This window comes from Sturnus vulgaris, chromosome 14, assembly GCF_052056855.1.
Source record: "Sturnus vulgaris isolate bStuVul1 chromosome 14, bStuVul1.hap1, whole genome shotgun sequence".
In the NCBI taxonomy this organism is placed as follows: domain Eukaryota; kingdom Metazoa; phylum Chordata; class Aves; order Passeriformes; family Sturnidae; genus Sturnus; species Sturnus vulgaris.
Genome location: NC_142256.1, coordinates 17104645 through 17132239, shown reverse-complemented (window position 1 = coordinate 17132239; position 27595 = coordinate 17104645). Strand labels below are relative to the sequence as shown.

The window sequence follows — 27595 nt, the reverse complement described above, 5'->3', positions numbered from 1 at the left end:
TTTAGAACTTCTTAGGAGAAAAAGTGGTTTTTGTGTTTAGACACAAAAAAATGCATATTCAATAGAAACTGCACTTGTTAGAACTCTAAGAGGCCCTGCTATCTCTGAAGGAGGGTATCAGCAGTAACCTCAGCATTATGAATTTTACAGTAGCTGAAAATTGACAGAGATGTCTTTCCTGTTCACCTCATAGTAATAAGGGCTTCTTAACTTCTGATATGTAATTCTGAATTGGGATGAATCCAGGTTTTCTTTGGGGTTCAGGAGCATTTATTTTCACCATAATCAGAAATACTAATTTTTTATGTAATGTCAGACCAAAAATAAATCTTAGCAAAAATTGTGTCTGCATTCTCAACAAGAAGCTTTTACAGAGTAGTCTGCCTTGTCATTGAGCCATTTGAGACTTCAAACAGTGTTTTCAAGTAATCAAACTAGTGACTATTGGTACTAAAGCTAGATATCAAAATGGTAGAATTTTTTACCTCTATTAGTTTGGCTTCTGGTAGCCAGCACTGTGATGTTTTTAATTTCATTTATTATAATTCATTAAAAATGAGACTGTGAAGACACTCAGAAAATGTTATGTGCATAATTAAATAGCATTTGAGCTCTTTGCATGCCATAGTCTATAAATATTACTATGTGCTGTTTCATCGTGTCAATAACAAACTTCTAAGATGACCCAAGTATTCATCCTTAAGGAAAAGCTGAAAGATCAGCCTGAGTTCAAAAATCCACTTTTCCTTGGAAAGAATGGTTTTAGCTTTGTTCCTTGGGCAACTGCTGATTCATAACTTAATACTGTGTGAAAAAAGCAGGCTTTTACTTTCTATGCCCTTTCTATATTTTGCTACGGAACTTGTGAGAGTGTAACAACAGTGTAAGCATAGTGCAGAACTCTGGTGTTTCTGAATTCTGATTGATTTTATGGATTCTTACAATTATTCTTATTGGAAAGCCCTGACTTACAAGGGAAGAATGCATGGATGAAAAATATAAAAGGCCTTGTGTTGCTTAGTTGCTCTCTCCCATTTCTAATGATAAGTTTTTAAAACTCTTCGTAAATTTCTCCAGTTCTAAGAAGTGGTCGCAAACTAGGTTTCCATGCAAAAGGGCCCAGAGGAGGGGGGGTGACATATAAATATGAGATTATAAAATTCGTAATTGTTAGTCCTTAAAAGAGTGAATGATCACTGTGTGTGCCTGGCAGTGAGATAGCTTATGTCACCGATGTGTCTTTTAAGGGAGCTGCAGTTACGTAATATTAATGGCAAAAGGATATTTTAGGATGTCTAGAGTATGATGTAAAGAGAGATTCTGCATCTTTCATCTCTTGTCATGCTGAGATCATCCTGAAAAACATCAGCCTAATTAGGAATCCCTGCCTTTTTTAGGTATGCTACTGACGATCTTATGGGAACCAGGTCAGCAGTTTGCTGACACGGGTCACAGTATTTCAAAATTGTCAATTCAGACAGCTCAGTGCTCTGAGGGGCTGAGTCTGAAGTCAGGAGTGAAGCTGTCTGAAGACAGTTCAGGACTGTCTTCTTTATCCTGAAGCAGAGTGGTGGATGTTTTCTCGCATTAAGGAATTACCTTCCCAAACTAAATAAATTAGTATTTCAGCTGTGAAAAGCAATGTGAGATCCTTTTGCAGCAGAAACTTTCATCAAGTAAACAGGAGATGTGTGTGAATTCACTGCTGTTAGCTCCCACATGACTTCTCAAATGGCTGCATTTTCACCTTTTATAAATCTTTTAAGGGCCACTTCAATGCCATGTTCCCAAGGATGCTTCCTAAAATACAACTTAGCATTCTTACTACCTGTTACTTTGTCTAAATTGCAGTGCTCAACAGATGTAGGGCTTTGAAAGGAACACTGGGAGTGTTAAGAACTGCATCTCCAGTTCTGCTTCATGGAACCCATGAGAGACCACTGTGGTCCAGTTGCTGCTGGGGTGGAGTTGCACAGCCTTTCCACCTCAGAGAAATGGACAGCATGAAAAATTCAGAGATATGGGGGTTTTTGCTGATAATACTGCTCTTTTATTAAAGATATCACAGGAAAGGACTAGTTACAAAACAAGTCGTAAAGACCAGTTGTTTCTAAACACATGTGCTGTCGATAGCAGTCATTCCTTCCCTACATAAACTAATTCGGACCTAATTCAGGTTCTCTCATTTTTTATTAGAAGATCCTAAAGCATTGCAATTTTATGTAATTATAACAAAGAACCGTTTGGCTAGACTTGAGCAGTACCTCTTCCTTAAAATACCTTGAAAGAGGTCTTTGCCCCGAAGTTGCTGTTCTTCATTAAAGTAAAATCTGCAGAATTGTACGTGCTGTCTTGATAGAAAAGGCCTTCAGCCTTTGTGCACTGCTTTCAACATTAGCTTCAATAGTTGTAGCCAGAAATGTTGACTGAAAGGTGGCTTTTCATTGTTGACAAAGTGGATATATTCAAGAGTTATGGAAGTTCTTTCCTGCCTGCACGTGCAGTGACACCAGTGGTTCTCAGCTTCTATTCTGTAGAACTGAGAAGTCTGGATCTCAATGCTATTCTCTTTGGACAATATTCAGTGATTCCATGTATGTAAATGAATGATTATGCTTGACATGAAGTAGAGAACAAACCTCCTGAGGAGTCTTTTGCCTCTGTTGTTAAATCAATATGTAGTATTTAGATGCTACTAAAGATGGTGAGAAAGAAGCCAGCATATTTGCTAAAAAGCTGTAGAATTCAGCTAACACAAAGTGAGATCAGCTTCAAGAAAGTAGCAATAGTCACTTAATCTGAAGGTTTCCATTTCCAGAAACATTTGCGTACAGCTATTTCGACAGTATTACTCAGGTAAACAGGGAGGAAAATTACTGTTCTGTGGTGTCATAAGGAATATTGTGCTCGTTCTAGGCCAGCATTTTTGTTGGAAAACATTTCTAGGTTGCTGCAGAGATTCAGCTGACAAACGAAGGGCTGTCCTGACGCGGCAGCCTGAACCACTCCGAACCTGGCAAGCCCAGCTAGCTCCGCAGGCTGCCGGCACTGAGAGTGGGCTATCTCCCAGGTTCTCGGAACCAGGAGTATAGCTAGGGCTCCAAGCCCCCTTTGGCCGCTTCCAACCTCTGAGGAGAGGCAAAGCAGCAGAGGGAGACCTTTTCAAGTTCCAGGGTAGGGTTTATTAGGAGGGTGGGGGGGAGGCAACTGGACACGAGGGAAGGGAACGCAAAAAGGCAGGGAGCACCGACCAATCAGAACTTCTTGGGGGAGGTACACAGTAAGGGGGGGAATACATAATCGACCAATGGAGGATAACATAGGCGTGGACTTATACATAACATCAAATCACATACTTAAGAGGGGATGACTGGTGCAGAAGGTGCTGGAACAATAGGAGGGGCCAGGGGGGATTGACAGGGGTTTGGGAGGGGATTAAGGAAATTTGGCAGGGAAAACTCTGGAAGAATAGGCGAGGCTTATGGTAACAGACAGGGGTACCTGCGGGAAAAGGTGAAACCATTATACACTGAACTAGGGGTAACAACCAAGGAAGAAACCATTACCAACAAAGGGGTGCAGCAATCCATATAATATATCAACTAACACTCGAACCGCAACACTGTCCCTAACCCAGAGCAGGGTGTCACAGTGGCACTGGCATGTAGGCATGAGCTGTGCAGTGGGTCTAGGTGCAGGAGAACACAGAAAGTGAGTGGAAATAAGGAATAGGCAGATGCTTGTTCCTGATACCAAGGGGGTGTTGCAGTGCTCCAGCTGTGGAGCATTCCATGTGGATTCTCTGTAACAGGCTCTTTGTTACCTGCTTTAAGGTATTTCTGAACAACTGTTTTACGATTTATTAATCTTAAAACGAATTAGTGGTGAATGCATGCAAATCACTTACAGATTTCAGTGCAGTAGATATAACTGAACAGAATCATTATTGGATGATAATTTACTGCACAGTGGAGTCCACAGAAACTTAAATGTCAACAAGGCCTGATGTTTAGGTACTTACCCAAGTTCCCCTTGGACAGTCTAATAAGAATAATGTAATTTCTTTCAAATTTCATTTCAACCATATGGTTGGAGAGTCAGTCCAATAGGGACAAATTAGTGAACTGTGTTTGGAGTCTTGGGGCAGAGCAGTCCATCAGGAGAGTTGCTTCAGCTTTGGTGTTACAGGGGGCTTTGGAACAATATTTTCTTACATATAGAGAGAGGTATTGTGGGCAGTAATCTGGCAAGTGCCATAGGCACTTGGCAAAAAAGTAAATCTGGCATCTACATGTTTTCTCTCATCCCAAGGTGTATGAGAATAAATAATTCATTAAAAAATAATGTGAATAAATGAATATGAATATGTTTAAATACACAAAAAAGTCTGAAGTTTTGTAAAGGTAATTTCAGAAGTAAAATAATGTAGTTTAATGCAATCTTTAGATGTAATGAAAGGTCTGTTAATTTAATTAGTATTGTCATGGAACCTAATTTTAAGTAGCCTCTGGCCACTTACACAACTGATCAGGAAGTTTATATCTACAAGTACTGCTTATATAGGACACAGTATTTCATGCACTATAACCCCATAGAAATATTTCTATTGGCAGAGATTGTTTTTTGCCTAAGTCTCTCTCCTTATCTTGCTTTCCTCTCCCAATAGCAACAATTTAAATAGATTCCTATCCACGTGGGAGGCTGAAGTAGCAATTATGTGGTCCCTTTTCAGCTCCAGAGGATACCTGTAGGCAGTCATTTCCCTAATATATGGTAATGGGCGAGACAGAACTCCAGCTCCATCTGCACAAGATTGGTTTATTTTTCTAAACTTCACAGACAGATGTTGTTGTTCTACAGAATGCTGCCTGTAGTGTATCAGTATTTTTAGTCTGTGAAGCAGACCCGAGGCTTTGTAGGAAGGTGTGTGCTGGTCCTGGTAGCAGGGCAGTTAATGCCTTCCACAGACCCAACCCTTACCTCCCATCTTGGAGAGGGCCATTTTGGAAAATCTCACAGAAGTTTGTATCAGTTGAGCACTAGTCTCTTGAGGAAGTCAAAATAAATTACACACTGTGCCCATGCCAGTCTTAATGTGAATCGTTTTTATTTTGCTTGTGTGTGGCTTCCATTTATTCAACTCAAGCCTGGTAGCTGGAGTTGAACGATGAAAAGCTGTTTATCCTGCTCAGCTACGTAGTTTGAATTAATGCTCCACGGGATGCTGTTTTTCCCATGCTGTACATACCTTTTTTCTACAGATATGGACCTGAAAGTCCATTAAAATGGTTAATTGGAAACATCCAGAGCAGTGATGCAACTTTAATGTTGCGTCATACTTAATACATCACTTGTGCTTCTGGTTATATTGAATATTATGTTGTCACTATTATGCAAAACACTTGTATAGCATTTAGAGTCTTATATTCTGCAGAATTTCAAGGTGTGCAAACCCTGGAAATATTTAATCTTAGTATTGAATATACAGTTACAAAATCACCAGCTGCGCAAACTTACTGGTTTGGGTATAAACTCTGTAGGCTTTTTTCAGCTTCTAACACAATTTCATTTTACTTTCAGGCCTTTGGGCTCATAATTATATTTTCTGAGTATACAGATTTGATCTCTCTAGTGATTATATATATATATATATATATATGTAATGAAAGTTGGGGTTTAGGCGTGTCTAGTAATGAAATAACATGTTAAAAGTTGCAGTGAATGAAATTAATTAGTCACAAAGTTACATTTTTCCTATTTATGAACAATGTTAGATTCATAGGGAAAAATGGCTGTGGCCATGGCCAGCCAGAAGAGACTTTTCCTCCCATTTCCCCTGCTTATATCATGCATAAAAAGTCTTAATATAAGCAAATAAGTTAATTGAAGAAGTGATAGAGCTTGTAAATCTTGCTTATTTGTTTTTTGACTGCCCTGTAGTTAAAGGAGGTAAAGTAAGTAAATTGTCACTGGAGAAGCTGTTAAGCATTTTTTTATTAAATTTATTAAATTATTAATTTAAGGATGTGCCACACCAAACAATGCAGTGTTGGGACCTTTGGATTCAAATGGAAATAACATCTTGGTTATGGGGGCATAAAAATGTCCATCTAATAATGCTTTGTGTTTGTGCACAGAATTCAAAAGCAACTGAAAACCTTCTGGCAATGGAATATCTTTTATGGCCTGATCCAGTACAGGTACTCTTCACAGAATGATTATAATCTGAAAACGGCGGCTTTAACAATGCCCCGGAAAGGTGTCCAGCCTCTTTGTTCATTTTTTACCAATATTTTTGGCATTTTGATTTTTATCTGCATCCAGCTCCTTGGTATTAGTAATCTTGGTTTCCATGCTGCCATTTTGTCACCTTACAGTTCTTAGTAGCAGAGAAATAGGAGTTTGAAGCTGGGTGTTTTGTAATATTTCTGTTTCCTCCTCATACATGAGGAGAAATTTTGAAGGCTCCAGTCTTGAGTCCATAGTGTGACAAATCTTTGATCGTTCAGTTGCTGCTTTGAACATAATTAATGCTCTTAATTGAAGCTGCATTTGGCAGCTGTTTCACCTGCAGATTATAGCTGGTGACCAGGTGATTTTATCAGCCAGAACAATAGTGACAGTGTCAAAGGAGACAGAACAACCTTAGCTCCTCAGCTGGATTTCCTCCAGCCCAGGAATGAAGCTCCATGGTGGGGAGGAGAGGAACATCTTGTGTACCTGTGCTGCTGCTGAGCTTTCCTGGCTGTAAGTGAACACCTTTCAAAAGGATGACACCTACTGCAGTGCCACCTCCTGAAACTGTATGAAATGCTGTTAACCACTGAAAGGTTCATGGTTTGGGTGTTGCCATGTCAGAAAGCTGTTGTATCTTTTCTCTGGTAATGTATACTAATGAAGCTGCCAATCTCTTGCAGGTGGGTGTACATGGCATTAGAATAGAATTCATCAACGAGAAAGGATCAAAGCGCACGGCCACCTACTTACCAGAGGTTGCAAAGGAGCAAGGTCATTGTTGCACTTTATTTCATATGATCTGGTGAAGAATTTAAACATACCTATAAATCTAAAATGCAATATTTGACCTTGCACTGATGTCAGATGATGGAGCAGTATTTAATTGTAAGAAGACTCTTAAATAAAATGCCAATTACATGCTTGTGTCAGTCTCCTAGAGGGATTCAGTAAACTGTAGCTGTTTTTTAAGCCAGTCATAAATGCAGCATAGCTATAGGAAAATAAAATGTGGAGGGGTGGTACAGTGCTGTCAGCCAGGCTAACAGTTGTTAAAAGCTGTCAGTTTCTGTGGCTGCTAGGCTGGGCTATAAGGGAGATGCAGAAGCCCTGTTAAGCGTTGGGAAGGCTGGGCAATTATCTTAACCATGATTTATTCCTGAATTCCTGGTGATCAAATTGTTTTTCAGTTAGGTACTTTCTGTTAGTACTCAGTTCCTGTTAAAAATACTGACTTCCTGGGGTTTTTAATGGATGGAAGGAAATTATTTTCAGTATGGAAGTACAAAATAATGTTGTTAAAAGTCCCTTTTAATAGAGACACAGACTTAAGTTTGTGCATTTAAAAAACTAGAATAGATTTTGTTGAACAGTCTTGAGCTGAGCTTTCACTTTGTATTTTTATTTCCAAGTGTGTCTCAGTCTGTCCCAATCTTTTACAGTTTGTGTTACTGCTGCTTTGGTTTTTTTTACCTTTTATATATAAGTTTGTCTACAAAGGGTTCAGCTGATATCTTTACTGAGAATTCTTTTAAATTAATAATTCTGTTTCCAGATAGTTTCTTAAAAGTCTAGAGGTGTTCCAAACTATTTTTTTTTAAATTCAGGAACTGTGGGGGGAATGTGTCTAAATTTCGGAATAGCTTTAGTAGACCATGAATTGCAATCTGATTCTTTAAAGTCTCCAGAACTACTCATTTGTATTTTGTATGTGCCCGAATCGACTGTGGTTTTTGCAGGTTTTTTAATGTAACAATGTGACTAATTATTGCATCTTTAGGAAATAACATGTCTAACAGCTATTTAAAATAGAAGAGTTCTTAAATAAATAGGTTTGAATAGCATGAAGATTTTATTGAGAACAGTAATGAATCTGTTTTTTAATCCATCACTTCTTTCATTATCCAGACACATATAATATATAGTTGTTCTAAAATCAGCCATATCTCTGTAAAGTGAAGAAGTCTGATTTCAAGTTCTCTGTACATGTTCAACTAATAATTATTTTAAATGTTATACAGAAATATAGTTTTCCATATTGTCATAACCATTTATAGTATCTTAAGTGGCTGTGATACATGACCATACCTGAATGTTTTGGAAAAGTTTAGTTTTGTATCACATACCCAGTCTAGGACACTTGGATAGAATGGGTTCACTTTTAATGTATTTCGATTATGAGATGAAAAATATATGTTGTTTGTAGAGTGTATGTAATGAAATCTTAAATGTGGTATTTCCTTCAGCTGCTCTGAAGTAGGGAAGAATGTTTTAGTTTATCCCAAATGCCAGCAGAGCCCTTGCACTCTCAACAGCACCACATACTGTACTGTGCTTTTGCAACATCTGTTCCTATTGCTTCATTTCTCACTAATTTGTGCTACTGTAAAATTCAACAGGATGGGACCACATTCAAACGATAGATTCCTTGTTGAGGAAAGGAGGCTACAAAGCTCCGATTACTAATGAATTCAGGAAAACAATAAAGCTAACCAGGTATGCACTGGGATACTGCACATAGCCCTATTGTTGTAATGCTGGGAGGTGTTCCTTCCTGGTAAGTGCTCCTGCAGATGGTAATGGTAAACTCTCCTGGATGTATCATTCATGATTGCTTTGTTTCCACAAGGGCAGTACAGACTTAGGAGAAGCTTTGCACAGGGATGAGTGGCACTAAGCAAGGAGTAAGAGGCAGCTGTTCAATATCAGGACATGTCAGGGTACCTGCACATTTGGGTTGATAACTCTGCACGTTCACAGCAGTGTTTTAGCTCTAGCTTCTCACAGAGGATTTTTTGGCTGTAGTAAGTGTCCAGGCCTGTGGTCAAGAGGGATTACTTGCTCTTGTTAGATTTATTTGGGAAGATGGTGTGTGGTGGGGCTGCTGTTGTATTGTCATGGAGGCCCTTCAGATCCCTAATCTGCTGGATCCTCAGAGAAAGCTTTGGGTTATGCCCTGTGGAGTGCAAGTTTCCCTAATCTTAAGGTGTGAGACATGCTAGCCATGCACTGCTTTGACAGCCAGTGTACTAGCGAAACTATGTCAGGGTATTCCCAGGAGTGGGGACAAGAATTTAATATTTTATTTCATACTAGTTTAGTTTGGTTTTGCTAATTTAATACAAAGTGTTATTGAAAAATAACACTTAGTGTGTGGCAGCCAAGGTATTTCAGAATTAGCAGCAGATATTCTGCCCATAATGGTGGTGAAGGGTAGAGGAGTCTGTATGAATGTCTATAGGAATGGCTCTAAAGCTATTTATTCATATAAACCTGCAGTGTAAAACGACTGGTGAACTCCAGTTGTTTAGTCATGCATGGAGAAATAAGATTTTTTTAAATCTTAGGTTGTAAGGAAGTTTTGACCATTTATCTTCTTCAAGGAGATAAAGACTTTGGGTCTCAATGAGTATTTGGAATTCTGGATTCTCATAGGAACCTAGCTACTGTGGAGTAGCTGAGTAAGAGAAACATTTTTTCTGAAGGTTAAATTTGGGAGGAAGGATTTAGAAGACAGCTAAATTACCAAGTGCAGAACCCAAATCTTGCTTTAATTTATTTCAGCTGTACACTTGATATCTTATTTTCAAAAACAATATTCAAAAAGAGTATCTGGAGATAGCTGAGGGCAAGAGTAATAATGTTGTAGATCATTTCTGTATACCTCAGCAAATAAGGAATATATTTTTCTATTAAAACAAAAACTCTATAGTTTTTTCTCCTGCTGCATGATTTTGCGTGGAGCAATGGCATGGAGCACAAAACAAAAAAGCCCCAAAGGTTCACCCCTAGTCCCCCCCAAAAACCCCACAAGAAGCCTTATATTTAGTGTAATTAAGTTCACAATAATGAAACTGCTACCAAAATGAGTTTCCCGATAAGTTAAATGAGAAACCGTAATTTTTTTAATGGTCAGAAAAACGATTTTTTGACTGCCTGTTTTACTTGCTTAAAATCTCAGGTACTGCTGGCAGATTAGAGACAGTATTATTAAAATACTAATTGTTTTCCAGCATTAGACAACCTGATTTAGAACTTAATTTTAATAATTTATTTTCATACATGAAAATAATTTATTTTCATACAATATCTGTTGGAGGAGTGAGTAAGGGCTTTTAACTTATTTTTCAAGACTTCTGAATTGAAGTAAACATCCTGTGTGTGAAGAAAGCTTTAGACTGATCACGAGTCTGCACTCTCTTCAGGTTCACACCCAGCAGTTCTGGCCATGTTTTGAAAGAGAGAGCTAAACAATAGTGGCACTGAGGGACTCATAGCAGTCAGAGGGGTCTGGAATGCAGAGGGTCAGCAGCTGGGGATCCTCTGCCATCTGCAGAGCTATGCAGGGGCTGTGCAGCTGCCCCGATTGTGCACAGCCAGCTGTTACCTGCAGAGCCCCTCATTGTTTCCCTAGAGTGGGAATTCCATTCACTGAGTGCCATGTACCATCCCCATGGATTCCAGAAGAGCTGCTGCTTTCTCAGCAATGCCCAGCAGCCACTAGTTCCTTGTATTCCTCGTTGTCAGACAATACTGATGCAGATGTATTCAGAATATGTGTTGTCAAGACCTGGATTCTGCTTTTAGTTACACAGAGCTTGGTGATGTTCTTGTTGAGAGCATTCTTCATTATTTTTCAACTGACTCGGGAGTCAGGAGAGATCCTAGTTGAGTGGAAGCTGGCAAATGTTGTCCCATTTGGAAGAAGGAAGACCCTTGTTATTACAGGCCTGCCGGTCTCACTTAAATGCCTGGTAAAATGAGAGGTGCCTCTCTGTAAGGAGTACGTCATACTATAAAGTATGACGAGAGGAAAGTGATCAGAAATGGTGAAAAGCCTTAAGGACAAGATGCAGAAGGAGTAGCTGAGGTCACATGTTTGTTCAGTTTGGAGAGGGCTGAGAAAGACCTTATTGGGGTTTACAGGTTCCTTGAGGGGGGCAGTGGAATGGAGCTGCTTATCTCCTCTTTCAGATGACCAGCAGTAGAACATGAAGAAAGGGAATGAAGTTGCCTCAGGGGAAGTTCAGACTGGACATTAGGAAAATATTCTTTACTGAGAAGGTAGTTAGGCACTGGAACGAGTTGTCCAGAGTCATGGCATCAAGATGCCCGTTGGAGGCCAAATAGTGTCCGAACAATGCTTTTAATCATATGGTTTAGTTTTAGGTAGTTGCATGAGGAGTAGGGAGTTGGACTTGGTGTTCCTGATGGGTCCTTTCTAACTGGAGATATTCTGTGATTCTAGTCTAAAAATAATGTAGCTACATTTAATGTAGCTGGGATAATTTTAAAAGCAGAATTTAGCAGACAGTTGATACGGATTGTTTAAAAACAGCCTAAAAATCTGTAGTGCTTGTTTATGTTTTCCCTATTAGGTTTTTGTAGAGTTGGCTGAAGAGACAGGATATTCTCTATTCCCTGTACGTCAACCAACATAGTAGGCAACCATTTTTAACAATTCTGTTTGCTTAAAGTATTTTTTCATAAGTAGTTACGTTGTGATTTCTCATATGATTCAGGAAATGACCCTGACAATTGTGGCAGTTCCCTTGTGCAGCTGAAGTCAGTCTTATTCCCAGCATAAGAAGTACAGAGCTCTTCTCTCTAAACAAGGCAGCACTGCAGCATTTCTGGTGCTACTTGCAGCTTCCTGGTAACAGTTCCTGAATTGGCCTCTCTGCTTTTTGCCAGGTACCGCAGTGAGAAGATGACGATGAGCTACACAGAGTACGTTGCCCATCGTCCGCATCATCACTTCCAGAATGGTATTGGGCACCCCCTTCCAGCATACAACCATTATTCCTGACACTAAGCCACATGACCAGTCACTGGACCTCTCTGCAGACCTCTTCCCAGGAGACCCTGCCCCTTCTTGGTCTAGCTATCTCTATTACTGTACCATTTTATGATGTTAGTTTCCGTTGCCATGTTGAGGCTTCTTAGTCGGTTCAGCTTATCATGGCAACGGGAGGGAAAACTGCATTACTACAAAGATCCCATACCTTTTTATTATTGATTCTCTGCAGATTTTTTTGCAGCATATACCCTTAGGTTTTTTATGAAAATTTAAATTTCTACTTCATTAACATTGAATTAGATCAATCAAGGCTTTCTGTAACTATGGATGGAAGGAAGAGTTTAAGGATTGCAGTTAGGGATGCTTTGCTTAGCAAAAAGGCATTCATTGCTTTTGCATTAATGGGTGTGATAGAGAATGAAACATATCAGATTCAGGTATTGAAGTAGACAATTAATTGCATTTTTATAACATTCTTAATGACATTGTGTGTACAATATCTCACCTTCACAGCAAAGATTCCATGTAGCTCTGTACAGGATCTCCAGATCCAGCACAAACAGCCAGAACACCAAGGCTGACAGAATGCTTTTTTGGGATGAAGAGAAGCAACTCATGTACAGCGAGAGGTGATATTAACATGGCAGTATTTTCAGAATCAAGTGGCATAAATGATAGTGCACAATCCAATCCAGGACCCCTTTGTGTCCCATCCTGTGCTGGGAATCATGGGCAGTCCAGGTCTGTCAGGATTAGTCAGGAAAATGCATTTGTAATGAGACTATGCCTATCTGATGATCCAAATTAGGAGTAACTCAAATTTGTCCTAAAAACAAGTTGGTGAGTAGCAGATGTCATATTAGGAAGAAAATGGATTTAGATTTTAGTGCCTTTGACTAAAACATAATTATATACTTACATATATAAAATTAATAGAAAATATACTCCAGACATTCTAGCAAACCCTGATGAGACTGCTCTGGCATCAGGGTTTTGGACACTTTTTTTTCTCTTTAAAGTGAGATTTTTTTTTTTGTTCTTTCATTTGCTCTTGAACTTAGTGAGTTTTATCAAGTCATGAATAGTTGGATCAAGTTAACGTTTTTTTTAATAAAAGATAAGAGACTGTTATGAGAGAACTAGGACAAGTATGCCATAATGTTACATGTTTTCATCTATTGCAGGAATAGTGCTTGAGAGCTGTAAGTACTGTGTAATAATTCTGATACCCCTCCACACGGTAGAAGAAAGAAAACCGATTGGAACTTTTTCCTGCTGTAAAAATAGCATTTAGTAAAAGGTATGTGTGGTCTATTTGTAAGGCCAGTTGATGGCAGGAGCTTACTCCTTCCTCCTGTGCCTGCAGAAGTCCCACTGCTGCCTGTTGCAGCACAGGTTGCCTGTTACAGAAAAGACCTTCCTAATCTGCGTGAGTAAACCACAGCAGAAATTCCTGTTACTTTGAATAATGAATGTTTGTAAATACATAGATATATAAAAATCAAATAGATAAATTCAGTTGTTTAAAAAAATTGGATTAACTATAAAAGTTTTTAAATAGTGTTTCAAAGTCAGATAAGAATAAATTATGCTCATCCCTTATGTGAGGTTAGGTCTGCCACTTAATTTCTATGGAGGTTCTTGTAGAAGGTCTTTGGTATTCCTTCATCCACAGCACTAACGTCCAAATATTACCATTTTCAGTTGCGATGCCTTAATTTTTAAGAGAGGGCCTGAAATTTCAGGAGCCAAAAGATGCCAGCCAGAAGCTGCAAAAATGACATGTTTATACAGAGGCTATTTTGGATGATAATGTTGTCTTGTTTCAACTTGGGGAACACTTTTCGATGAATTAGTCTTCAAGTGGAAATATGAACAAGTGGCTACCTGATAGAGTTGTGTTGGTTTTTTTTCTTGCCCTTATAGGGAACCTGAGCACAAACTGAATCATTCTGCTGCGAAAAATAGTCGTCCAACCCCATCTTTATCAGTCATCTCGTTACAGCTTGCTCGTGCTTCTGCATGAGTTCATTGTTAGAAGTTTTTTAAAAAGGTCTATTATATATAAAAATATATATGTATTGAAAGGTGCTAATCAACCTCAAGAAGGTCACGTGACTGGTCATGCGGATCTAAAATCATATCAGATTTTTAAAGAAATCTTCGATATATGCAGATGTTATACAGAATTTCTTACCAGTGTAATAATGATATACTGATGCATAAACAATCCTGCAGGATTTTAAGGACAAGGTCAGCAATACTTCCCACCATGGCTTGGGGGAGAAAAGGATCGTTTTGTCTCCTTTTTTGTATACAGCATAATGCACAATGCATTTTTGTCTATCTCTTAGTAGCTGTTGCTTAAAAATATAGTTCAAGGGTGTTATACAAACTGTAAAGGTGTGCTTTTGAACTGAGCTCATGCCAGACCCTTCTGGACCAGAGTTTTGTATCATTAATTAAAAAACTGTTACAGAGTCTGTGGTCAATCAGATTGTATGATTTTTATTTTTTTAAGACTGGAATAATCAGTCTACCTACAGTGTTTCTAGGGCACCTACCTCCTCAGCACACTGTGCTGAACTGCTGCAGATTGTTTGTAATTGTGGGATTCTTTGAACCAAACTTGCAGCTCACTGTGACATGCACTGGCACAGAATAGGTCTGTTTGCTTAAAGCTGATCAGCAATTGCTCTCACAAATGTCATTCTCTTGTAGTTACATTTAGTAACTTTTAGCTGTATTGTTGGGGTTAGCTACAGATTTGTTTTTCATTTGGGGTACTTTATAGAAATTAAGGTACAACCAAGTAGCTTATTTCACTGTTTATTAAGTTGAAATGCTGATTTTTTTTTATGAGCACTACTCAGTTTGCCTTATTCCATTGAAGAGATTGTTGACTTTTTTTTTTCATTCTCTTGCCTAATGTTCCTAAAAACTCTGTTCTGTAAACTGAGTTATACAACCAAACCATAGACTTGACATGAAGCTGTTACTTGGTGATGCTTCAAGTGTCCTTCCTGCTGCCATCCCAGTGGATGCTGCTCCGGCAGGGGTGGACGCTCCTGTCCTGACCTCAGCCCCACTCTGGAACCAAGGTGGGCACGGCCCTGGCACACCTGGAGTTTGTATATGGACCTCTACTTGTCTTCAACTGTGCGGGTTTTTGAAATTGTTGTCTGGAGTAGGTTACATCTCTTACGTGTGTTAAATCAAACCAAAGAAGCCTCCAGCCATGCCCAAATGCTGCTCCTAAAGCCTGCCTTCCAGTCCTTACAAAATCCCTGCAGGATTAAATGTGTTAACTTTTTTATTTTTGTACAGTTTCTAACTGATTTTTGCTAGTGATGTTAATTGAATTAAGTTTATTTGGGGAGTCTGAGTATCTCCTCCATTTAAATAAACTGGTGACTTTTGTTTTATGCTAAAAAAAAAAAAAGTTTAAAAAAAAAAAAAGAGAGAAACCCAGTGTGCCTCTCAGATTTAAGGGTTTCTGGTTACATTTATTCTTAAGACCAGCAATGATTCTTTATATACAAAGATGTTTTCCTCCTTTTTTATTACTGTTAAAGAAAAAAATAAAAATGAAAAACCTCTTTCTTTGCTCTGGACTCAATAATTGCGCTGGTACATAAACGCACTGAGAAAGCAAACTTTTGTTTGAAACTTTTGTAACAACTTATGACTGTTTTTGTATATCAAAGTTGATTCTTTTCAAGATATCTGGATCTAGTTTCTAAATTATTTTAGTGTTTTATATGTTACAAGAAAAAAAACAGCTTACTTTAAATTGTTCACCAGCATCTCGAGTTATTTTCAATGCCATGGTGACACAAGTGGGCTCTTAGAGCTACCTGGAGTAGCTTGTAACGCCTCGGTCTTTTCCTTCCTTTCTTAGCAACTCAGTTGATTACAGTAATATCACAGATTACCTGAACCCCCTTCTTTCATAACTAGATCCTTCTTCCTTCCACATTTAATTGCTATTAGTGTGAAGAAACTGTTGCAATGGGCATTTTAATATAAGTATGGCTTAAAAAGAGAAAAATGAGGAAAAAGAAAAAAAATGCTAGAAGGTTATCTGTGGGTCTGTGAGATATGGCTGTGGAAAAATATATTGTAGTAGTTTTAACACTATTGTTATTACCTTTTAAATCATTTACCCAATAAAATAATGAAAAATAATCGCCATTTCTTTTTATGTTTCTCTGCTTAATTGTGTGGCTTGGTCAATGTTTTTATTGAAGCATTTGTACCTGGTGTTAATGTCAAAGGCTAATGCTATGTTAGCAATATTTTCCTGTCTTTCCCTTTTGTCTGCTGTACAAGCAAACTGGGGACAGGTACATGCAGCTTTCACTAAACACTCCCAGTGAAAACACCATTTGTCTCAGCTACATCAGTTATTTATCTCAGTATATTTATCAGTATTTCTATCAATTGCCAGTTCAGTTTTATACTTCTTATGTCTAACTTTACATGTGGAATTCTGTCCAGGCCTGAGCTCCCTCCTGTGAGAGGCAGAAGTGGTTTCAATCTTTTGAAGCAAAACTTACTTGCAGAACCTATTATACTGGTGTCAGCAACACAGAAGTGGTACCCCATACAGCCAGGTTGTTCAGCAGAACATTGTGCCAACATGCGCTGAAGAATCTCTTTCAAAGCAACAGTACAGTTGAGGCCAAAATTCAGTTGGAGAACTTCGCTCTCTCAGCCAAATTCTTGGTGCACTGAGAGACACTTTCTACTGAGTCTGAGTTAGAAGGAGCATATTTCCTCTGTAGGATAATTCCTGAGACAAAGCATTCCATCTCCCTGGACTCAGCTCTAAGTTTAGAAGGGCTTTGCCTCATGCTCTGCATCTACAGCCAGCAGAGTTATTAACAAAGTCTTTGAAAGCAGAGCAACAGAATCCATGTAACCTTTGGATGTTGAAGTCTGATGTAGCCATTACTTCACTTGCTCTGAAGCTTTCATTTATGAGACTAACAGACATCTGGAGGGAAACCTGCCTGGGTAAATACTAAACCATTGCTGGAAGCAGGTTCACAGATTTGGTATCATTAGTCTGAACTGTGCAAAACTTACACTAAACCTAATCTAATACCCTGAGGCAGTTGAAAGGCAGAGTTAGTTAGTTACTACTTCCTACAATGAGTTTCCATTCTTCTCGCTGCTTTAGCCAACTCTCCAATCCCCATGCTGTAAAGATCAAAGCAAGCCAGTAGCAGTAAGGGTGTTTCAGATGTATAAACTTGCTTTTTCTTACACAGTTGTTGGTATTAAAAATAAAAGGCTGATTTCTAATTAGTAATAGCTGCTGACAATCATCAGCAGTGCCTGCAATGGGAAATTGCTTGCTTGGTTCAGCACAGGCTGCCATACAGCACTTTACATTGGATTTCTACTTAAGCTGTTTCATCAGACTTTATACTCTTCCAGAGAAATTAAGTTGGAGAATTGATTCTTTTCCCCAACCATATGAAAAATCAAATCCTCTGCAATGGATACATAATAATACAGGGTGGGCATATCCAGTATGTTCCATTTGCCAAGAACTGCACACAAGGCAATAACCAGCTTGTCTGAGATATACTGGGTCACAAGAACACATTTAACTAGGCTGCAATCATGCTTATTACATCCAGAAGCATTTGCAAAGTGCATTAAAACTACTTTTCCATCCTGTGGTGGGAGGCTGAGTGCAGTCTTGTAGCTGCTATAGCAGCTTTCTGAACAAAGGTGTGAGCTGAAAACTTCTGTGCATGTTCTACCATCTTCTGCTAAAGTGCTGCGAAATGGGAACTACAGGACATTGCCCAAGCTGGGGTAGGAACAGTGAGGAAGCATGAAGAAACATCCTTGTATTTCAGGTGCAGAGCTCAGGGAACTGTTACAATACAAGGACAGGATTTATACCCCACAGTAAGTTCTGCCAGTAAACTGCTGTTAACTGACAGGTAACAGGCACAAATCAGACTGAACTGCTTAAAATTCCAGAAATCTCAGTACCCATTGTCCTCCCAGGAACGGCTATGTGCAAGGTAGACAACATCAGGCTGTACAGACTGTTTCAGACAGGAGCCTCCATCTTCTTATCTGATTTTATAAAGAGATAATATTATGTGCCTCTGTGATTCTTACCTAGTTATAAAAAGTCCTAAGCAAGACAGACTCAGACATGGCACAATTAAAATGATAACAAAACTATCCAGTAAAATGCATTTATTTGCTTTAATGCCAAGATTTAACAACTATTTGTCCAATGATCTGGACTTAGGGCACAACAACAAAAAAGCTTACCAGAGCAAAATATGAAAACAAGTACACAAATTAACCCTTATTTATAAATGTTATCTCATAACCAAAGTTTAGCACATTACAAAATTTACAAAATTTAGAACACTCTTACAAATTATTCAGAACTAACAGCATATGTGGCAGTTGAGCCTCTCCACATTCATCCTTGCCCTTGCCAACCCATTCATGTCCCTGCCATGCTGAGACTAGAGCATGGGGTAAGCAGCCCTGCAGGTTCCTCCAGCCCCCCAGTGCTCCAGCCCAGCCCCTGGCACAGCATGGTCGGGGAGAGTGGGGTGTGGTCACTGCTCTGCCTATTGTGTCCTCTGCAGCATTGGAATAATGACTCAGGAAATGCATAAATAGTTTTTAAAAGTAGAAAATTGACCCTGAAGAAAAATAAAATTATTTATAAAACAGCTTGGCTTTGACTAAGTTACGCCAACAGCTGCAAGAGATATTTACAGCAATATCACTTGAAGTACGAGATCACAATCAACAGATTTGTTATGAGTCCTGTCACTTTAGAACTGAAAACACCAAAGCTGACCTGTCTGCCTGCAGGAACCTCCCACCAGGGCTGACATACGCCCTCTTCCTGGGTTTTGGCTTTTTCAGAGCTTTGGCTAACTTGTTGATGAATTTGATTCCTAATCCACCTAGAGTGAAACAATTGCAACACAGAAGAAAACACCACAACTCCACTTTCCGTTAGCTGTGGATGCATAGATCCATATGTAAAACTTAGACATAAAAGTACAGTCAGTTAACAGATGTAAATAGCCATTTCTGAAAAATACAATTGAACTTTGTAAAATTATTTCAAATATACAGAAGCATCACAACTCTGTGGCCAGAAACAGAAACCTACAATTAGGTACTCTCTGACCTCAAGGCTTGATTGGACTGCAAATGGACTGACTGTTCCTGCTTCCCAGACTCACCAAGGCAGCAGCTGCTCAAGCACACATAACCTTTGCTTATGGGCAGCATCTTTGAACTAAGAAGCTGAACCAAAACCAGCTCCAGGTGCATGCTCATTGACTGTGGCTTTTCATCGATTTATAAACACATGGGCAAGAGCTATTCATTTGCACCTTTCAAGAGAAAAAAAGATGCAAATTCAGCTGAGGTGCTTAAAAGAAGAACGTGAAGAAATAGATCCAGCTCAGACACTGTACAGTGTCTGAATCCCTGGAAAAATTGCACTGCAGGCATCCTGGACAGCTGAAGCCATGGCACAGGGTGGTGGGGGCAGAAATGTTTTGTCAGGGCTACTTACTTCAAGGTTGCATAAACAAACCCATCAGTAAACAGGTTTATTACAGCTAATAATGCTTCATTCATGGGTACACGTGGAGGGAAATGAAGCCAGTGGTAGCTGGAGTAATGAGTTTGCTTAACTCTTTGTTTCTTTTGAAATGCCTACAATACAAACACTTGGAGGGCATTCGGACCCCTTAACCCATACCAGCATCTCTCAGGCAGTGGCACTGCACAAGAATTTTTTTTGGTATTCTGGCCAGCAAATGAAGTCACTCTGGGGTGAGATTTTACACTCTGCTTCAGCTGCTGCTGCTGGGAACAGTGGGTCTTGGCTGTGCAGCCCCACTCCTGCTCTGCCCCACAGCTACTGCCACTGCTGCTGAAATTCCCAGTGCCATGACACATTTGGGCACATTTGACCAGGAGGCCTAGGACAACCCTTTCAATTGTGCATTGCACTGCAGCAGTGTTAAATCTCATCACCAGGTACTGGGCAACAGCTTCAAGATGTTTTGACACGGACTGAGTGTGTAACACCCCAGGAGAGAATGCAGTTGCCTCCCAAGAAGAGCAGTAGAGTTTTGTGCTTTCATTTCCAGCATAAAGCAACCAAAGAAGTCTGTATAATGTAACTCCCTATAAAATAAACCATTCATGGAAAAGAAAAATCAGCCTCTGCCAGGAAAAGCAACGAATAACTGCTATAGAGATTAAGTACTCTGCTTTCCCATTTCCTGCATATATAGCAAGCTCTGGCTAATGCACATTCCCAACAGATACTAGAGCTAGGTGAGTAACGAAGGATGTGGAGTTCCACAACAATTGCTTCAAAAGTTTTTTCCTTTTCTGCTCCCATTCTGACCTGCCCTTCTTCCCCTTCTGTGAAGCCTATCTCAGCTACACTTAGGCAGTTTTGAGTGGTGGGTCACCATAAATCAAAATGAAGCTCTAAAAGCCTTCAAAGAAGGGCATGAGGAAGGAGGAAATAATTTTAAGTTTGGGCCTGTCACAGGAAAGACACTGAGGATGTGGAGCACATCCAAAGTAAAGTATTAGAGCTGGGGAAGGGTCTGGAACACACATCAGAGGAATGGCTGAGAGTGTTTAGCCTGGGGAAAAGGAGGCTCAGGGTTGACCTTGTGACTGCAACTGTCTAAAAGGAAGGTGGGAGTCAGCCTCTTCTCCCAGGAAATAAGCAACATGTCAAGAGGAAACAGCTTCAAGTGGCACCTTGAAATTGGACATTAGGAAAAACTTCTTTACCAGAAGGGTTATCAAACCTTGAACAGGCTGCTCAGGGAAGTGGTGGAGTCACCAACCCTAGAGGGATTTAAAAGACATGCAGGTGTGGCACTTGGGGATGTGGGTTAGTGGTGTGCTTGGCAGTACTGGGTTAACCTGTGAGTTCATCAAGCCAAGCATTTTCTCCTACCTATATGATTCTGTACTTACTCAACCAGCCTCACTAATATTGCACAACAAAAAAGCAGCAGCTCATGTTGAAAACGTGAAGGTTGCACTGCCTGCGTTCCCATCTGACTCCAGCTGCACCATTTGATTCCTTCACTGCAGCTCCAATACTTCTAAAATCTTTACTGAGTGCACTAGTTGGTATTCTCTACTTTTTTGCCTTGTTTAGCGAGACATTTTCGCAGCTTAAATTGATATGAAAGATTCAACAAGCTCCAAGAACGTGCCCACATAAGGTTTAGGACGTAAGGACAGTACAAATGCCACACAGGCTCTGATGAGTGGCTCCATCAGCAAACTCCATGTCATCAAATTACACTCTGAATTTGTGTGACTCAAAACAACTGGAGCAGCGTATGAGGGAAAAGCACAGGTGGGCCCAATAACCAGCAGCAAGGGAGAGAGGGCAGGGGCAACCACTTCCAGCAGTTCTGCACCAGGAATCCCTTTCCATTGCCCAGAGGTGGCCCTGTCAGCTCTGTTCACATTCCTGCTACTGCATTTTAAGTCAACCGGAAGAACTTGCAAATTCTGCTTTCCATGCAAAGAGCCTGCACTGACACCTGAGCTCATTTAAATGCTCCTGCAGTTTTAGTTGACCAGAGGCAGTCAATAGTGGCAAACAGCAGCTGCTTTATACTTGTTTGGAATGCCCTGAAGCAGATGATTACAGATAGGGAATGCTATAATTTAAAAAAGGAAAAAAGAAAAGGCTCCTACTTAGAGAAGTGTTTCCAGTAACTACAATATCCTGATGGGAGAAAAAAAGGGAAGATGCTTTTAAAAAATTACTTTTTTTAAAAAAAAGAACCAAAAACCATAAGTTAAGCAAATAATAATGTTAAATAGTATTTGCAAAATTTGTCTAAAGTCCTTCTGTTGTAATAGTAACACCAGCTGTATATGCCCGAGGGATAGTTTAGGTACATGCTGCATATTCTCAAGTTGTGAGCATACAGTATATTTATATTTTTATATGTATATATACACACACATAGAGAGAGAGAAAGCAAGGCATGGAAGAAAGCCAGAAAACAGTTTGTAAATCAGAATATGGGACAATGTATATCTGATTGAGGTTACCTTTTTTAATGGCATGGAGTAGAAATGCTTGAATAGTTTGTTCCCTCACCAAAGAAAGTTTTTTTCTTTTTTAAGGAAAAAAAAAAGTCAACTTACTTTTGCTTCCTGAGGTGTAAGCATCTGTACCTTTACTTCAGCACATACCTTCAGGTGATCTAGCTGGAGGAGGTATGATGGTCTTGGTTTATCTTACAAGTCATAGCTTTGACAACACAATGAATCTATAAATTCCCACAAACTTCTGTATAACAAAAGCCTGCAGCCCTGAAACACAACAGTCTGCATAATGGACTCACAATTCTGGAAGAACACAGTCAGGATTTCCCATCTTTCTGCCCAATGGTTTCTCCTCCTGCAAAATTTGAGCAGGTACACACAGTTGATCATTCTGCCCATCTACATCCTGGTTCTCCAGAAGACATACTGATGGGTCACGCTGCTAAACTGGAACATATTCTTTGCAATAGAGACCTACACTGATGTGACATTCCTTTTTATACCGGTATTTTAAAATCAGTACACATGATATAGCAGAGCTGTAGGGGGGAACAGAATTTCATTTGGTTTCTTCACCAGCCAGTCTGGTCAGTGAGGGTCAGAATAAACACAGCAGGAATGTTTCAAAAGCTACTAAGTATAAAAAAAGCCTTGATATTTACACTGTACTTTGTATCTCCACTCCTTCTCTGGTCTAAGGTAAGTGAAAAAAACACGTTTTGTTCGAAGTCAGGACAGAACAGTGGATGCAGTATCTTATTATGGCCTATACATAACATGGTCTTTTGAAATTATTTCAACATTCTTTTTTTCCTCTCACCAAAACAAAAGCATCTCCAAAACATAATGATGGGACTTCACTAGATAGGTACTTATCCACTTAGAAATTAAGTAGTTGATTAATTTTTTCTTTTTTTAAATGAGTTATTGTTCCCCAACATTTTCAACCAGCTTAAAGAAAATACAGTAGAACCCCACTGGTTTGTACTTCTGACTGGAAGATTAAGTATGGACAGTTTCCTGTGACCATTTTGGAACATTCAAGCCTTAAGAGTTAAGCCAGAATGATGCAGTTCAGCATGTTGATTCACATCAGTGGAATGCTACAATTCAGCATTATTTCCTACCCTAGAAGTGTAATATTCTTTAATGGAAAATGAGTCAAAACGAGGTAGCACTGCCACTCTCCTTGCTCAAATGTGCACAAGTCCTGGCCTAATTTTAAATGGTGGCTTAGCAAGATTCTACTATAATCAATACAAAATGTATAAAGCACAAACTTTTCCCAGAATAAGGCCACGAATTTTTGCCATTGGCAATAGGCAGTGAGAAACAGCAGGTGTAAAAAAACCTCACTTCATTACAGAGTTGGTTTTGAGGCAAAAAACTATGGGAAGAAGTATAAAGCCGTTGTCCTCTCATCCCCCTCTATTTTCCAGTGTATCTCTGCTTCCTGTATTAACTACTCTGTGGGGAGAAATCTCAGTCTATTTTCTTAGCTGGGAGTTTAAGTAAGTCCATGCTCCATTTGAAGGTGGGGACAGCACTCTGAAACAGCAGGATTATGAGCTTCCCATGAGTCATGGTCATGACAGTCTGATGTCCAGATGCCCAGATTCGGTACCAGGGCCCATAAAAAGGATCTGAGATGGCTGGGCACAACATGTTGTTCAAATTCACTTCTGTAACCTGAGGAAGCAACAAAAAATTTATCAATTAACAATATTCTTATCTTGCACGGATTCACCTAAAAACAGTGAAAATTTAGAGAATTACCATAATAATAAAAACTGTTCAGGTGACCCACATTTGCTCAACACAAGAAGGGCAGCTTTCAGAAAAAAAAAAAAAGCAGACACAAATTTAATAAATGGATTTATGCAGGTACATAACCAATCTATGAAATATTTCACCAGTACTTGCAAGATAGAATATACAAATTATCATTAGAACACAAGATTTGCATACTAGTAGCCTTATCAAAAATTTTCATGCAAGTAGTCTTATTCATGTAGACTGGACACTCAAACTACTCAGTGTTTTTACTCTGAATGTACTTGCAGACTATCCATTTATTAACCTGGGTTTACTTACCAATCCCAGGATCTGCAAGATGCTAAAATGATACACAAACATAAACCCCGTGGATAAAAGAGCCCACCAGAAATTGCAGAGCGGTTCAGGGGTGTAGACACCTTGAAAAGAAAGGAATATATTAATGTTCAGCTGCACTGCTGCGCCCATCACACTCTCAATGAATAATCCTCTCTCTCCTACTCTCTGGATGTCAGGGCATCTGGCTTGAGCTGATAACCTCCTTAATACCATTACAGTAATTAATATTTGAGAGCTTTATTTCTTACTTGAAGCATCCTGATTAGCTTCTTCCCTCCTTCTTGTCCAGCAGTGAAATTTACAGTATGTTACCTTGCTAAATTTGTCTATTTTTTAACCAACATCAATGATTTTTACTTCATTCTTCCTTCTACCACAGAAGTAATAATGCAATAATGGTGTACAATGAATCATTTAAAAAATCATGTTATTTATACTTAAACACTGCTTCTTGCAGGGATTATGATTTCAGCATGCACAGAACTGATTTCGGCAGCATCAGGTCCTGCACAACCTATATTAGAGCACAGCTTAATTGTAATTTCCTAATTTTATGGTTGTTTAACAACTATTAATAAGGAACTTACACCAATAATGCCAAGGAACAGAAAAGCTGTATCAGATGGTCAATCCATTAATGACAGGCTTTTAAATTAAAGCTGCTGTGGAAATATTTTCAGATACACACTGCAAACAGTTTTATAATCAGTAGATATCACACACACTGTAAAATACTTTTTCCCTTCAAATGAAGTAGCAGATATATTATTCCAGCCTTTCTCTACCCTCTTAAAACCAGGTTTTGCTAACAAAACACAACGTTCCCTGATCTAGAATGTACCAACGAAACCAGATTTAATAAAATTACTCATAGATACAAGACTATCTTGGGAATTAAATATTGAAATTTCATATGGTAAGAACAAAACCAGTTTAAAGAGTTCTCTAGATTCTTACTAGCAGACATGAAACTTGTACTGTAAGGTATGTGGAAAAATACTATTTTCCTTATGACTTAATAACTTAGCCTCAGAACACAAAAGAAAGATGCACAATGTCATGCTGTTAGTCTGCTCCAAGAGTTTCAGAGGATTATAAAAATCCACTGGCAATTTTTATCTGCTCTCTGATCCATTAGATATTATTAAATACTGGAACATGTATCCAGTACTCAAAGGACAGCTTAGAGCACAGAGTGCAATACTGATACTTGCCTTGGCTAGCCAGCACACTCGGTAATTACCAGGAAGTAATTAAAGATTTCAGCATACACTGTACAAGGCTACTGGGAACTTAAATAACTTCACATGCAGAGTAGCTACCACAGCATCCATCACACCAAAGCTGCTATGAAAATGCTGTGTATGGAATCTTGTGGAGATAAATACAAGTAAGTGCTGTGACCACATCACTGTTTAATGCTGCATCCCAGTTCAGGTTTAAGATCTCTAGAGCAATGCTTCCTCAAGCTCTGTGACCCTTTCAAAATTATTTTCTGTATGGCTTCCTTCCATAATTTGTACCCGTCAAGCCAGTTCAAATTGATTTTGCAGTAGCTACCTGAAATAAGTTCAATTAAATAGCATTTTGTGAATGCTACAGATTCAAAATCACCTACACGCACATCCACACAGTATCCACTCCCAAGAACACAAGTGCTGTGCTGCTGATTGCACAGGGTAAGACTGTGTGTGTGAGTGCCAGCAGCCTATCTGCACCCACGCCTGGTTCTAATGAGGAACTGGCAGCAGTGTCATGACTCCAGGTATCTCTGTACACCATGGTTCAGTGAGCAAGCTGGGACTTGGGGAGCCCATGATAAACTCGGGCATGGGAGCTACTTGGAAAGCACAGGGCAACTTGTAAGGTTTCTTAATGCAGTGGGAAGGTGAAGGCCAGAAGTGTCTGAACAGCTAGTAAAACCAAAGGTAAAAGCAAACGCTCCAGGAATCACTTAAGTTCTCCAGGTAAAGGGAAAAAATTCCCAACAGTAATTCTTGGGATGCACTTGGCAAGTCTAAGCTAAAAGCTGGCATCCTATTTAGAAAACGGTGCAGAAGTCTTGACTTTGATAGCAATGATAGTTATTTAACTGCATGGCCTGAAAACATCAGATAGGTGATACCACCTTGAATATGCTTTTTCATTATAGAGAGAAGAGGAGGAGGAGGAATGAGCCCTGGTGTCAGAGTGGAGGAGATCACGGCTCTATTTTTGGCTGCACCAACTTAAGGTCACCTGGTCAAGCTTTACAGAAACTATCTGTGCTCCCTCTGCTGTAAAGAAAACACTGCTTGACTTCCAAAATTTATTTATATTGTCCTTGCAGTTTTAGGTGCATATTTAACCTAAATACAAAACACAACATTTAAATTTAAAAAGCAGCTCCCAGGAGCTGGCTGAGCAGTGCTAAATCAAATTAGGTTTCTGTTGGAAGTTGCTTGTGTTATTTCAAAAGTATTTGACAAAGCCGGATGAGAGTCTGAAGGGGTGAACACTCAGGAAAGCTAAAATACAGATACCTCCATATTCAGGTGACTTACAGTACAGGTAGGGTATAAATACTAATATAGGCAAGACCTGTAGACCCAAGCTACAAAATGAGACTGGAGGGAGACAGCAGTCATTAAAAGACTAAGGAAATTGCACAAGATGGCAACATAAATCCATGGCACAATTTGGCTTTAAACCCAGGCTTCTCATGTCCAGCTTCAGTCTAATCAAGGAATGGTATTTCAGAGGTCCCTTAGCAGAGTTGTTCAGATTCTCCCAGCAAGGAATTGCACTCTGCTACATTCTCGCTCTGTTGCAAAATTAAAAAAAAAAAAAAAAAACAAACATCAGCAACTTTTGCTCTCTACAGATTTTTGGTATTGCTTTCTACTAAAAATATCTATCCTTATTAGACTTCGCAATCCTGAAAATAATGGTGTTATTTTCAGCAGTAGCACTATTTGGACATCAAAGGACAAAAAGGAAACACTGACCTCCAAAGAAAAACATTTTGGAACATTCTAGATTCCACAGTGTGCTTTTGGAAAGTAATTTTAAATTCATACCTGGGAAATTTTCTGCACATTTCTCATTAGATAAATACCCACCATAGATTTTTTTTTTACTTTTGAGCCCTGCTATTTAACAGATTGCTGTTTAATGGACCAGTGTGGTCCATTTTTTCCATAGTATGGTCTGTTAAAAAAAAAAAACCAGCACAAACAGGAAAACTGAGAGCCAGCTGACTGGTTGTTTGAAGGGCCTGTGTTGGCTTTGGCAAAAGCTACTTGCATAGGAAATCAGTTTCAATAGGTGGGAGCAGAAAGTTTCACA

At 39.2% G+C, this 27595-nt stretch overlaps 2 protein-coding genes across 6 annotated transcripts in view; one reads left to right on the top strand and one right to left on the bottom strand.

The window, feature by feature from the left end:
* AMMECR1 (AMMECR nuclear protein 1) overlaps window positions 1–16228 on the top strand; it is a 104319-nt gene extending 88091 nt beyond the window's left edge. For 2 of the 4 annotated variants that reach the window (XM_088173418.1, XM_014881563.2), the window contains 3 exons: window positions 6918–7008; window positions 8634–8730; window positions 11929–16228. In XM_088173418.1, the coding sequence (XP_088029544.1) occupies window positions 6918–7008; window positions 8634–8730; window positions 11929–12043 (303 nt within the window). In that variant the 3' untranslated portion in view covers window positions 12044–16228. Of the gene's footprint in view, window positions 1–6917; window positions 7123–8633; window positions 8731–11928 lie in introns of those variants that run through there. The other 2 variants (XR_001403501.2, XR_015806896.1) reach the window with 2 other exon arrangements.
* Window positions 16229–18247: 2019 nt separating this feature from the next.
* TMEM164 (transmembrane protein 164) overlaps window positions 18248–27595 on the bottom strand; it is a 36023-nt gene continuing 26675 nt past the window's right edge. The window contains exons 6-7 of one of the 2 annotated variants that reach the window (XM_014881568.2): window positions 24248–24348; window positions 18248–23842 (exon numbers count right to left, since the gene is read on the bottom strand). In XM_014881568.2, the coding sequence (XP_014737054.1) occupies window positions 23636–23842; window positions 24248–24348 (308 nt within the window). In that variant the 3' untranslated portion in view covers window positions 18248–23635. The remainder of the gene's footprint in view (window positions 23843–24247; window positions 24349–27595) is intronic. The other variant, XM_014881565.2, reaches the window with a different exon arrangement.